The sequence below is a fragment of the Haemorhous mexicanus genome, chromosome 2 (genome assembly GCF_027477595.1).
Source record: "Haemorhous mexicanus isolate bHaeMex1 chromosome 2, bHaeMex1.pri, whole genome shotgun sequence".
Lineage (NCBI taxonomy): Eukaryota > Metazoa > Chordata > Aves > Passeriformes > Fringillidae > Haemorhous > Haemorhous mexicanus.
The window spans coordinates 14,900,791-14,912,159 of record NC_082342.1 but is presented as its reverse complement, the minus strand read 5'-3'; the positions used below and the strand labels follow the sequence as shown (position 1 = coordinate 14,912,159).

The 11,369-nt window shown below is 47.5% G+C and overlaps 1 protein-coding gene across 1 annotated transcript; it reads right to left on the bottom strand.

The window, feature by feature from the left end:
- Positions 1 to 1,670: 1,670 nt before the first annotated feature.
- Positions 1,671 to 10,210, bottom strand: LOC132339757 (somatotropin-like). Its single transcript, XM_059870247.1, has 5 exons — positions 10,177 to 10,210; positions 5,683 to 5,846; positions 4,956 to 5,072; positions 4,421 to 4,582; positions 1,671 to 1,871 (listed from the first exon to the last, which is right to left on the bottom strand). The coding sequence occupies exons 1-5, from the start codon at positions 10,208 to 10,210 to the stop codon at positions 1,671 to 1,673; spliced, it is 678 nt and encodes a 225-aa protein (XP_059726230.1).
- Between the last annotated feature and the right edge of the window lie 1,159 nt (positions 10,211 to 11,369).

The window sequence follows — 11,369 nt, the reverse complement described above, 5'->3', positions numbered from 1 at the left end:
GCCACAATGGATATTCAGCTGATTACAATACAAGGGCGGGTAGGTAATGATAATGTATTATGTGTCCTTAGAAACTGCTTGGGTGTGTAAAACCTTTTCTGTATAAACAGAGAGCAGGAGTCTGTGACTCCTTGCACATGTACTTGGAAATTATTCCACGTGTCCAGCGTGTTGCAATAAATACCCTTCTTTTCAACTTTAATTAGTTGAAGAGTCATCTGTCTGTACATCAAAGACTTTGAGATGGTCAAAGAATCCAAATTTATTGTGGAGTACAAATGCTTATATACTATTTTAGGAAGGCTGGTAATGTTTTACAACGACGATTTGGTTAATCATCACATAAACAAATTTATACATTTTACAACATCTCTTGCTTGCAGAGCTTGATGTAATTTTTCTTTTCTGGTAAGTCCGTCTGATTTAATCTTCTTGCAATCTTGAAAGCTGTCTGTTCATGCCAAGGCATTTTGTTGCCTTGGCAGCAAATCTCTTATGCTAACCAGGTCCAAAGTCCATCATCTGTCTTGTGTATCCCAATAGGCAGGTACTCACAAGATGGTGAGATCCCACATCCACTGGTGGCTGGGGGCACAGGGGTCAGGCCAGCATGGCAGCAGTCCAGCAGCTGACACCATGGGGAGACCAGGGCTGGTGGAAGGGCTTCCAGGAGTGCCTTGGGCACGGGTCCACTGCCAATAGCAAGGCCAGAGGGACCAGAACACACATGGGATGTGTGAGCAGGTGTGAACAATGACTGCCTGTAGTCACCTGGTGACAGAGGAGGCAGAGCTGGGGCATTGCTGTGGCGGTCATAGCTTGGGGGTGGAATGTCCGTCACCAAGAGACTATTTCATACTCATAGAACCACAGCATAAGATCCTACAATAGTCTGGCTTAAGAAGAATTGTCCAATTCCACCCCCCTTCCTTGGGAAGGAACACCTTCCACCAGACCAGGTTGCTCCAAGCCCCATCCAGTTTGGCTGCGAACACTTCCAGGGATGGGGCAATCACAGCTTCTCTGAGTACCTTTGACAGGTCTTCACCACCTTCATACTGAAAAATAAAGATAAAACACAGCAGGACCTTTTCCCAGAACCTTTTCCAAACAAATGTCTCTGAAAGTCTTCTTTGGGGATACAAGCCTATTCCACCTTCTCTTGCACTTTATTCTTTATTGCACTCTGTTCCTTCAAGCCTTAAATCCAACCATCAGTGCCAGCTCCACATGTTTTGGTCCAACTTTATCCCTTTCAACCGAAAATCCACCTCCTCAAATCTATCCTCAGCACCAAATCCAATCCCCAGATCCACCCTCCTCAGACTCAAATCCACACTTCAGCACCAAATCTACTCCCAAATTCCTCCCCAGCTCCAAATCTACCCACAGTCTCAAACCTACTCCCCAGTACAAAGCTGTCCTTAAATCTGAATCCCCTATCCCTCCAAGCTCCAAATACACTTCTTTAATCCCAAATACACATCCTGAGCCCCAAATCCACCCTGTCCCATTGGCCACTCCTCCCTCCCAGCCCCTCACAGTAGCCTGTCCCACCCCAAAAAGCAGACATGTTGGCAGTAGCAGGTTTATTCTCCAGTTTTCTTTCAGAGGAGTAGGGCAGCCATGGTCAGCAAGAGGCTGGAGCAGGAAGGGAACTGTCACCGGTGTCAAATGGTGCAGTTCCCCTCTCCATAGCGCCGGCACTTCATCACCTTCAGGTAGGTCTCCACTTTGTGCAGGTCCTTCTTGAAGCAGGAGAGCAAGCCATAGTTCTGGAGTAGCGCGTCCTCACTGCGCAGGTGGATGTCAAATTTCTCGTACACGGCTTTGAGGATCTGGGGACCCCGGGGGCTTCGGTCCTGCAGCTCCTGCAAGAGGATTGCAAGGTGCTGAGGGCCTGGGAATGACATGGGTCACAATAACCTCATGCAGTGCCCCAGGCTGGGGCAGAGTGGCTGGGAATGGCCCTGAGAGTACTGGTTGCCAGTGGCTGAACATGAGCCCATGTGTGCCCAGGTGGGCAAGAAGGCAATGGCACCTGGCTTGTGTTAGCCATGGTGTGTTCAGCAGGAACAGCCCCCAGGTCCTGGGCACTGCTGGAGTACCTCCAGTCCTGGGGGAGTTATGGGCCCCTCCTGGCAAGAAAGACATCGAGGTGCTTGAGCATGTCCAGAGAAGGGAACGGAGCTGGGGAAGGGTCTGGAGCACCAGGAGCAGCTGAAGTAGCTGGGGAGGCTCAGACTAGAGAAAAGAAGGCTCTGGGTGGACCTTCTCTCTCTCCTTAACTCCCTGATAGAGTGTGGAGTCAGGTGGGGGTCAGGCTCTGTTCCCAGGGAACAAGTGACAGGACATGACATAACCTCAAGCTGTGCCAGAGGTGTTTCAGGTTGAACATCAGGAAGAATTTCTTCACAGAAAGGATTGTTAAACATTGGAAGGGACTACACGGGGAGGTGATGAAGTCACTGTCCCTGGAAGTGTTCATGTGAATGGCTGTGACATGGCACTCAGTCCTCTGGTCTGGCTGACAAGGCAGTGGTCAGTCTGGGACTTGGTGACCTTGGAGGTCTTTTCCAACATCAATGATTTTATGATCTTCCACAGGCCCAGTGCCACAGTTCCCCCTGAACATTAAAGGAGGTCAGGGGTTTCTCCCTCCACTCTTAAAGAATATTTTTAACATATTTTTGAATGTATGTGTTTGCAGGAAGAGCAGTGATGCAGGGGTGATGCTACAGTGAGAAGGGAGCTGGACACAGGGCTGCAGGGAGCGAGGAGCGTGTCTTTGGAGTCCTAAAATAAAGAGTAAGTTGCAGGGTCTCTCTGTACCTCCTCCAGTCAAGGAGACAGAGCCAGGCAAATAATTCTCTCTTTTCTCCCACTCTGCCAGAAAACAAAGCTCTAACCCAGACCCAAGCCATGTACATCTGGAGCTGAGAGCTGCACTCCTCCTGCCCTGCTGTAGTCAGCAGCTGCCACATACAGGAAAGCTTTGGTTAAGAAAAAGGAGCCATAAATGGGTGAAATATGATTGTTTGGCTGATTTCTGTGTACCATTTCCTAATGCCCAAGCACACACCAAACGGGGACCAAAATCATAGAATCGTGAAGTCACAAACTGGTTTGGGTTGGAAGGGACCTTAAACACCATCTCATTTGAAGCTTCCCTGCCATGGGCCAGGACACCTTCCACTAGACCAGGTTGCTCCAAGCCCCATTTAACCTGGTCTTGAACACTTTAGGAATGGGCAGCCAAAGCTTCTCTGGGCAACATGTGCCGTGGCCTCACCACCCTCACAGTAAAGAATTTCTTACCCACACAAAAATCTGGATGTGGTACTGTTACCTATCCCTTTCTCCTGCTGAAGGGCCACGACAGAAGTCTCTGTTTACTCTCTGAGTCTGACTTTCAGAGACATTTTAATGCTGGAAGATATAAACAATATTCCAGACTCATTTCTCACAGCTGCAGGTCTCAGAGCTCTAGCTACAGGGTGAGCCTGCCAGATAAACTTAATTATGGAATACACATAACTGAAAAGGTGTCCTAGCAGGTAATACACAACTTCATTTAAAGCAACAAAGCAAAAATTAAGTAGATTATAAAGGGGACTTAGAGCAAAGTTAGAGAGTGACTTTTTACATGGACAGAGACAGGACAAGGGGGAATGGTTTTTACTAAAAGAGGAGAGATTTAGATTAGGTATTAGGAAGAAATTCTTCCCTATGAGGGCAGTGAGGCCCTGGCACAGGTTGTCCAGAGAACCTGTGGCTGTCCCATCCCTGGAAGTGTTCAAACCCCAGCTGGACAGGGCTTGGAGCAATCTGGTCTAGTGCAAGGTGTCCCTGCTCATGGTGTGGGATTGGAACGAGATAAGATTTAAGGTCCCTTCCAACCCAGACCATCTTGTGAATCTGTGATTAGTTCTTCCTTGAAGAGGGTCACCCCACAGCTTTCAGCTCTGGATGCTGTATTGATGTATGAGGGAAACACCAGAGTGCAGGTTTCCATCTGTACACAGATGTTTTTATAAAATATTGTGAATCATCACAAAATTTGCCACATTTCAAAGTATTTTGCATGGAGATGTAGCAAACATTATTTTGCTGTTAGAACAACTGAATATTTTTTGTTGCTGGGTTTGGGAAGACTTTGTGTGTGAATTGTTCTGATTCCTGAGCAGTAGCGCTTTGCGATGGGTGTTAACATCTGTTCTGTGTTTTCTTATCCTCCCTAGTAATGAAACCCAATGTGCAGTATCAGGATCTCATTATCTAAAGGTAAACAAAGTCCTAAGGATGCCACTGGTCTTCAGAGTGGAAGGTGGTGAGATTTCTGAAGGATCCATGAGATATGAGTGCCCTCTGTGTGGGAGATCTCTGCAATTCTATAGTCATGCTACATGCTGCAACTTACCCTCATCAGAGCTTGGATCCCTTCTTCCAGGTCCTTTAGTTTTTCATACACTCTGTCTGAGGTGCCAAAAACCAGATTGTTTGTGAACATCTTGCTTAGGTACTGCACCGGGGTCAGCCAGGACTGGATGAGAACCAGGGAAAACTGAAGAAGCTCGATGTCCTGAAATTAGGACAAGAAAGGGTCAAAGCTGTTCAGGGGTATTTGTAAGCATGTCCTGCTCCCTCTGGAACACCTGGAGATGTGCCACCACTCCTACAGCTTCAGCAGACACAAAGTTTTCAGGCTGAAGAGCACCACACAGACCTGTGTCCTGTGCAAACAATAGTTTTTCTCATGCTTGGGGTGGGAATGTGATTTACAGGGTAGCCCAGAAAAGTATTTCTTTCTTTATGCAGGGTTCAAGTAATCAAAAAGGGAGGAGGGGGATGAAGCACTCAAGTGTGCACAGATGAAAACATTCTGTTCCTGCAGTGAAGCACAGCGGGGCTCTTCAGGCAGGTCTGTGCTTGCCCTGAGGGTGAAAAAAACTTACTGATTTCTGCTGAGCATCATCCTTCTTCATGGGAGCAGGGATGGTTTCCGAGTAACAAAATGCTACCTGGGAATTCTTGTTTGTGTGTCTTTGGTCCTCTGGAATATAGGTGCGTTCCTATGGAGACATCCCAAATACACACAGATCTATTGCCCATGTCCTGGAGAAAACTCAGACACTTCCCAAGCTGTTCTGAATGCTTTCTCCTTGTAAGAAATAAATGACAAGGTGCCTTTGGATAGGGTTGGCAGGTAGGAATATTGTGTTGGCACAATAGCTACTGGGCCTACAGGTCTTCCTAAGCCAAGGTGTTGGGGTGGACAAAAACCACATCTAAATTAGGTTCTCCCAAGAAGCAAATGACCCCAAAGGACAGCTCATGCCAGCTCCTGTCAGTGGAAGAAACTAGATAGTTTAGTTTTAAGTACTCAGACTCTTCCCAGGGCCAGAGGTGACTAACAGAGGAAAGTCTTGTCACATATGTGTGCCATGTCCCAGCTGATCCTGTGCAGCCATAGTCCTGAGAAGGGATCAGAGCAGGGGGGCAGAGGGCTAAGAGGAGGAAACAGGATCCAGTCTAATGGGATAACCTGTGCTATCCTGCTTACACCCTCTCTCCTCATCAAAAGAGGACAAAGGAAACACCAATAGATGAAAGGTGTCTGTTACACAGTCCTGAAGCCATCAAACTAAAGCAGAGGAGATGACCAGAGAGCACAGCACTTACGAACTCCTTGTACGTCTCGGCAGCCAGGAGGTGCAGGTGCTGAGCCCTCAGCACAGCGTTGGCAAACAGGCTGGAAAGGGGCACGGTCGGGAAGGCAGCAGCTTGCTGTGGCCACTGCAGTCCCAGAGTGATCATGGCAATGGTGAGAGAAGAGAACCATGACCCTGCAGCAAAGTACAGCAGAAGGTGTTAGCCGTCCTCAGGAAACTGGGTTGAGGAGGGAGTGGCACCAGGGAATTAATTCCCAGTCTTTTCTGTCCATGCTGTCTGAAGGCCCATCTTCCTTGGTGCCTCTTGGCACCAAGAGTAAGCTTAGCCTTCTCCAAAATTCTTTGAAACCTTTTCCCCAAGACCTGCCCCCACCAAGAGCTTGTGCTTCTCCTAGTGTTACCAGCAGTCTGTTCCTGAGTGGAGTCGTGGTTGATCCATAAAAACTAGTATGTGTCCCAATGTTTTTCCCTGATACACTCATGGTTTTCCTTTTCTCTTGAGTCCTTGCCCATGTGAAAAGAGCATGGTGCACTCTGGTTACATGAGCAAGCAGGGGATGGTGAGTGCCAGTGAAGGCCTGGGAGCACCTCACTGGTACATGGTTTATGCTGTACTGCTGATGTGATGCTGGCTGTCTGCCTCGCTGGGGTGAGAGATGGTGACATTACCTGTGCTCTGACTGGCTCTCTGGGATATGACTGCAGGATTTGGTGATCTTTGTCAACCTTAAATGTTTTCAGCCTTTGACACTTGGCTCACACTAGTGTCTGTCTGCTGCAAAGACCACAAACTTAATCTCAGACAAATACCCCTTGGAGGAGAAATGCCCTGGAGCCTGTAGGACTTGGCCTATTTAGACTACAGATTAATTCATGAATTAAAGTCACATTGCAGGGAAAGGTATTCTTTTTCATTGGTTTATAAATTGCCATACTTCAAGTTAGGGCTGTCACAGAGTGTGTGTATCCCACCACATACCACCCCATCATCATCTCCTCTCGCCCTACACACATGGCAGCACTGACAAATCCTTTAAAACTGTAATAAAAAGTACCTGGAGCCATTTCTGCCTGGTGAGTTGCTCAGGTGTTGCTTGACAGTGAATATTTCGTCCTTTCATCTGTCCAGGGGAACTGTTGAGCCACCCTTTATAAAGCAGGGAGTCTGTTTAAAATGGATCTGTGTGTCTACGACCACAACAACTGTGCATCTTCTCCGTGCATAAATGCACAGCTGTTCACAGTGGTGTTGCCTCATTGCAGTAATTTATACACAAATGTATAAGTTGGAAAGGTTGTTTGCCTCAGGATAAAATCAGTGCTCAATGATTTTGCCGTATCCTGCTTTTATCACAAACAGAAGTTTTCTGGTCATTGGAAGACCCATCCCAAGTCACATCAATGCTTTTATATGGTGGAATTTGCTTTGTCCACCTGCTTTTTCCTGTCTGGCTCTGCAGCCTTGGCTCGCAGTTCACAGGCCCGACTGGCCATTTTGGGAGATTTCTGACTTAAACCAAATAGCAAGCTGTGCCAGGGGAGGTTCAGGTTGGATATAAGGGAAAATGACTTCCTCAAAAGGGTTGTACAGCCCCGGCACAGGCTGTCATGGGTAGTGGTGGAGTCCCCATTCCTGAAGGGATTCAGAAGCTTTGTTTATGTGGCACTTGGGGACATAGGTTAGTGGTGGGCTTGGCAGTGCTGGGGGAACAGTTTGATTCTGAGATCTCAGAGGGCTTTTCCAACCTAAACAATTCTGTGATCCTATGTTTTCCCCTTTATTGTTAGTGGGGATAGAGCTGGATGGATGTTGTCAGATTAATCCTATTTCTTTCAATTTCTACAGAAATAGAAAATATTCAGCAAATAGTATTGCTGAGCTGGTTTGCTGTGGGTGTGACAAAGCTGTCATGCCTAGGCGCTTGTTTGGGTTCCAGCCTACCCACTGCAAATCCAGCTGCCAGAGCTCTGGGAAGTTTCTCTCATTCTCAGTCTGTGAGAAGATCTGGTTATGAATATCTTCCTGCTCCTAAACAGACTAAGCAGAGGGTTCCTGTGGAAAGGAGGTAGAAGAGATAGGGAAGAAAAGGTGGGGAAGAGAATCTTAGAATCATGGCATAGTTTGGGTTGGAAGAGACCTTAAAGCTCATCTCATTCCAAGCCCCTGCCATGGCACACCTTTCACTAGGCCAGGCTGCTCCAAGCCCAGTCCAGCCCGGCCCCACAGCACACCTACACTCTCTTTTGAGCAAAATGAAACAGAACCTCAGTTGGCCAACTACAAGGAGGGGGGGTCTTAAAGGCTTTTTACTCCCCATAAGGCATTGACTACCCCAAACCACACTGATTTGAACTCTTTTTGGGAGTTCAGGGTCTATTTGTATCTGATCAAGTGGGATTTATCTTCCCCAGACCCTGTTTTTGCCATGCCTCCCACTGTGGGTCCAGTTTCCAAGAGGCAGCATCATCCCTGGTGCAGCTGGAGCGTAGGGTGGAGAGGTGGTTAATAAACATGCTGTGGAGAGTATGGTCTGTTCTGAAAAGCCCCTGGGGTGGAGATGTGGTGGTGTCACAAGGTAAATGTCAGTCCTTGGACAAGTGGGAATGGCTATCAGGTAACCCGTCATCCAAGAGCCAGCAACATCTGGTTGTGTTTTTCTAGTCCAGATTATGTTTAAATATATCAATATTTGTCAGAGATGAGCAGAGCAGCAGCACCTCAGCACAACCCACGCACTGCTGCCTGTGAAGGATGATAATGTACCACTGCAGCACCTTGTACCCATGTTCTGCCACTGCAGCACCTTGCACCCATGTTCTGCCACTGCAGCACCTTGCACCCATGTTCTGCCACTGCAGCACCTTGTACCCATGTTCTGCCACTGCAGCACCTTGCACCCATGTTCTGCCACTGCAGCACCTTGCACCCATGTTCTGCTGCCTCTCGCTGTCTCTGGCTGGCTCTCTAGTTTTGTTAGTGAAAGCCTGGAGCTAAGTCAACATTTCTTATGTTGTAGCCAAGCATGGAGATGCTTGGATGATCAGCCTGTGCAATTCCCCTAAGCCTTGGGTTGTCCCCAGTAATTTCTGGGCATTAAATGAGAAAGAAGCATTGTGGGGAGAGGGTGTGACTGAAGTGTTGGGCTGGGCACACCACTGGCAAAACTATAGTTGCATAAGCTCTTATATCTCAATTTAGCATTTTTCTAGATTTCAGACACAGGCATTAGCAACCTAAAGCAGTATCGCTTAAAATCACGTGTCATTTCCAAGTTCCTTTTCTTTTCTGAAAGAGAGAAAAACCCCACCTCTCTTCAGCATGTTCACACATCCACCCACCTTACCCTGAGCATCAACTACTATAACAAGTTTCACTAAAGAAGTGAAGTAATTCTCCTTGCAGGTTTATGTGCTTCCTAATTCATACCCCCTTTTGGGGTGGCTGTGTGGAGAGGACCTTCCCAGCCTGGCCTTACCTTCCTACACCAACTTTTCTTACCTGGACCTTCCTGGGTAAGCACAGCTGGTAAATCCTAACCAAGGAGCCACTGCCAGTCCACAGCCTGGGCTCTGTACATTGGAGGGCAATGACAAGACTGACAGAGGATTGAAGGGGCAGTTGATACCTCTTCTAGCTCACTGCTCAGAAGGTAAATTCCTTCTGGAATTTATGGATGTTGCTTCCTGGAGGTAGGACTGCACAATTTCGCTGAACCCATTTGGAAAGATTTTAGAAACATAAATTCATAGAATGACGAGGATTGAAGGGGACCTTGAAAATTATCTTGTTACAAGTCTTTCCACTAGACCAGGTGGCTCCAGGCCCCATCCATTTTGGCCTGGAACACTTCCAACCAACAGCTTCTCTGGGAAATCTCTGCCAGGGCCTCACCACCCTCACAAACAAGAATTTCTTCCCAATACATCATCCAACTCAGCCCTCTGTCAGTGTGAAGCCATTCCCCCTTGTCCTGTCAGTGTGAAACCATTCCCCCTTGTTCTGTCACTATACTGCCTTGTAAATGGTCTCTCTCCATCTTTCTTGTAGTCTCTTTTATGCTAAAAAGGTCCAGGACTGCAACTCAGTCTGTGCAAAACCAGCCACCCTTCTTCAAGCAGCTCTGATTCCAGTTTCCAACATGTGGAAATGTATTTTACAATTATTTTTTCTGAAAACCCTCCTGTTTTCTGCATCCATAAATGTTGGTTGGGGTTTTTAGCCTGCTTCCTTACTAAACCAATCTAAAACACGCTGTTTTTCTGCTTTACCAGTCAGGCTGGAGGTCTCCTGCTCATGCTCATTTGCCACATGGACCATTAGCTCTCCCCTGGTTCTGCAATTGTTTTTCCATAATAATCACCCGTAAGAAAAATCATATAGAGAAAAGTGTGCAAAAGCAGTCAGTAAGACTTCTATTTATGAAGTGTAATTTCCATGTGACTGGCTTGGGGCTGCAGCACAGGAACCAGACAAAGGGATTTCAGGTCCCAGGAATAATCCTACCCATGTCCTGGGGAATGTCACTGTCATTGCCCATGCCTCAGTTTCTCCATTAGTAAAATGATGGTCCTGACACTCATTAGCCACACAACTGGAAAGCAGGTAATGATTGCAGAGACACAGGTAGATTAAAAAGAAATCTCATCTCTTCTGCTGAAAACAAAGAAAAGTCAGTAAATTTTGCCCCTTTCCAGTGATTTTTTTAAATAAGTCTTTTAAATTGAAATGCAGCAACAGCAAGTTTTCCAGGAACAGGCAGCAGCAGGGAATACAAATGGACTCTGGGAAGAGAAATTCATTCCCATTTTTTTAGCCTCTTCCTCCACCAGTGGATCTGGCATCATCATGTGTCTCCCAGCATGAGCTGCCACTCAGGAACCATCAGCCTTAACCTTCCTGGGCTGAACTGCTTGGTCAGTGTCTCTCCAAATGAATGCACTGTCCTAGGGGATGCCAGTGGGGTGGAGAGGGAAGGTGCTGAGGTCAAATCCCAGCTCTAGCAGTGCCATAGTGTCATGGAGATTCCCAAAACAGCTTCTGCTGAAGCGTTTTCTGTAGGGTGTGGAGAGGAGCCATCCCAAGGTGCACAGTATGAGGAGGACCAGAGCCTCTCTGCTCTGGGGATAGACTGTGAGAGGTGGAATTGTTCAGCCTGGAGAAGAGGAGGCTCTGGGGACAACTTAGAGGCCCTTCCAGTGCCTAAAGGGGCTCCAAGAGACCTGGAGAAGCCCTTTGGACAAGGGCATCGAGTGACAAGACAAGGGGGAATGGCTTCATGCTGACAGAAGGCAGGGTTAGATGGGATACTGGGAAGAAATTCCTGTCTGTCATGGTGGTGAGGCCTTGGCACAGATTTCCCAGAGGAGCTGTGGCTGCCCCATCTCTGGAAGTGTTCCAGGCCAAACTGGATGGGGCTTGAGGTAATCTCCAATAGCGAAAGGTGTCCCTGCCCATGGCAGGGGTGTGGAGGATGATGTTTTTTAAGGTCCCTTCCAACCCAAACCATTCTGTGATTCTGTGGCTTAGAGTGTTCAGCACAAGATGTCACAGATCTGCTGACTGCTGGGTGCTCAGTTTTGGCTTCATCTTGGTGGCTTCCATTCCAAAAAAGGCACTTTCCACTCCAGTGGTGCTACTGGGGGTGGTCAGCAAATAGAGAGACTGCCAGAATGGTTCAACTGCAATTTTATAAGCCT

Coding starts and splice junctions, on each gene's coding strand:
- LOC132339757 (XM_059870247.1), bottom strand. CDS start 10,210: ATGGGCAATGACAGTGACATTCCCCAGGACATGG. Junction 5,847..10,176: donor TGACATTCCCCAGGACATGG/GTAGGATTATTC, acceptor ACTTTGCTGCAG/GGTCATGGTTCTCTTCTCTC. Junction 5,073..5,682: donor CCGAGACGTACAAGGAGTTC/GTAAGTGCTGTG, acceptor ATGTCTCCATAG/GAACGCACCTATATTCCAGA.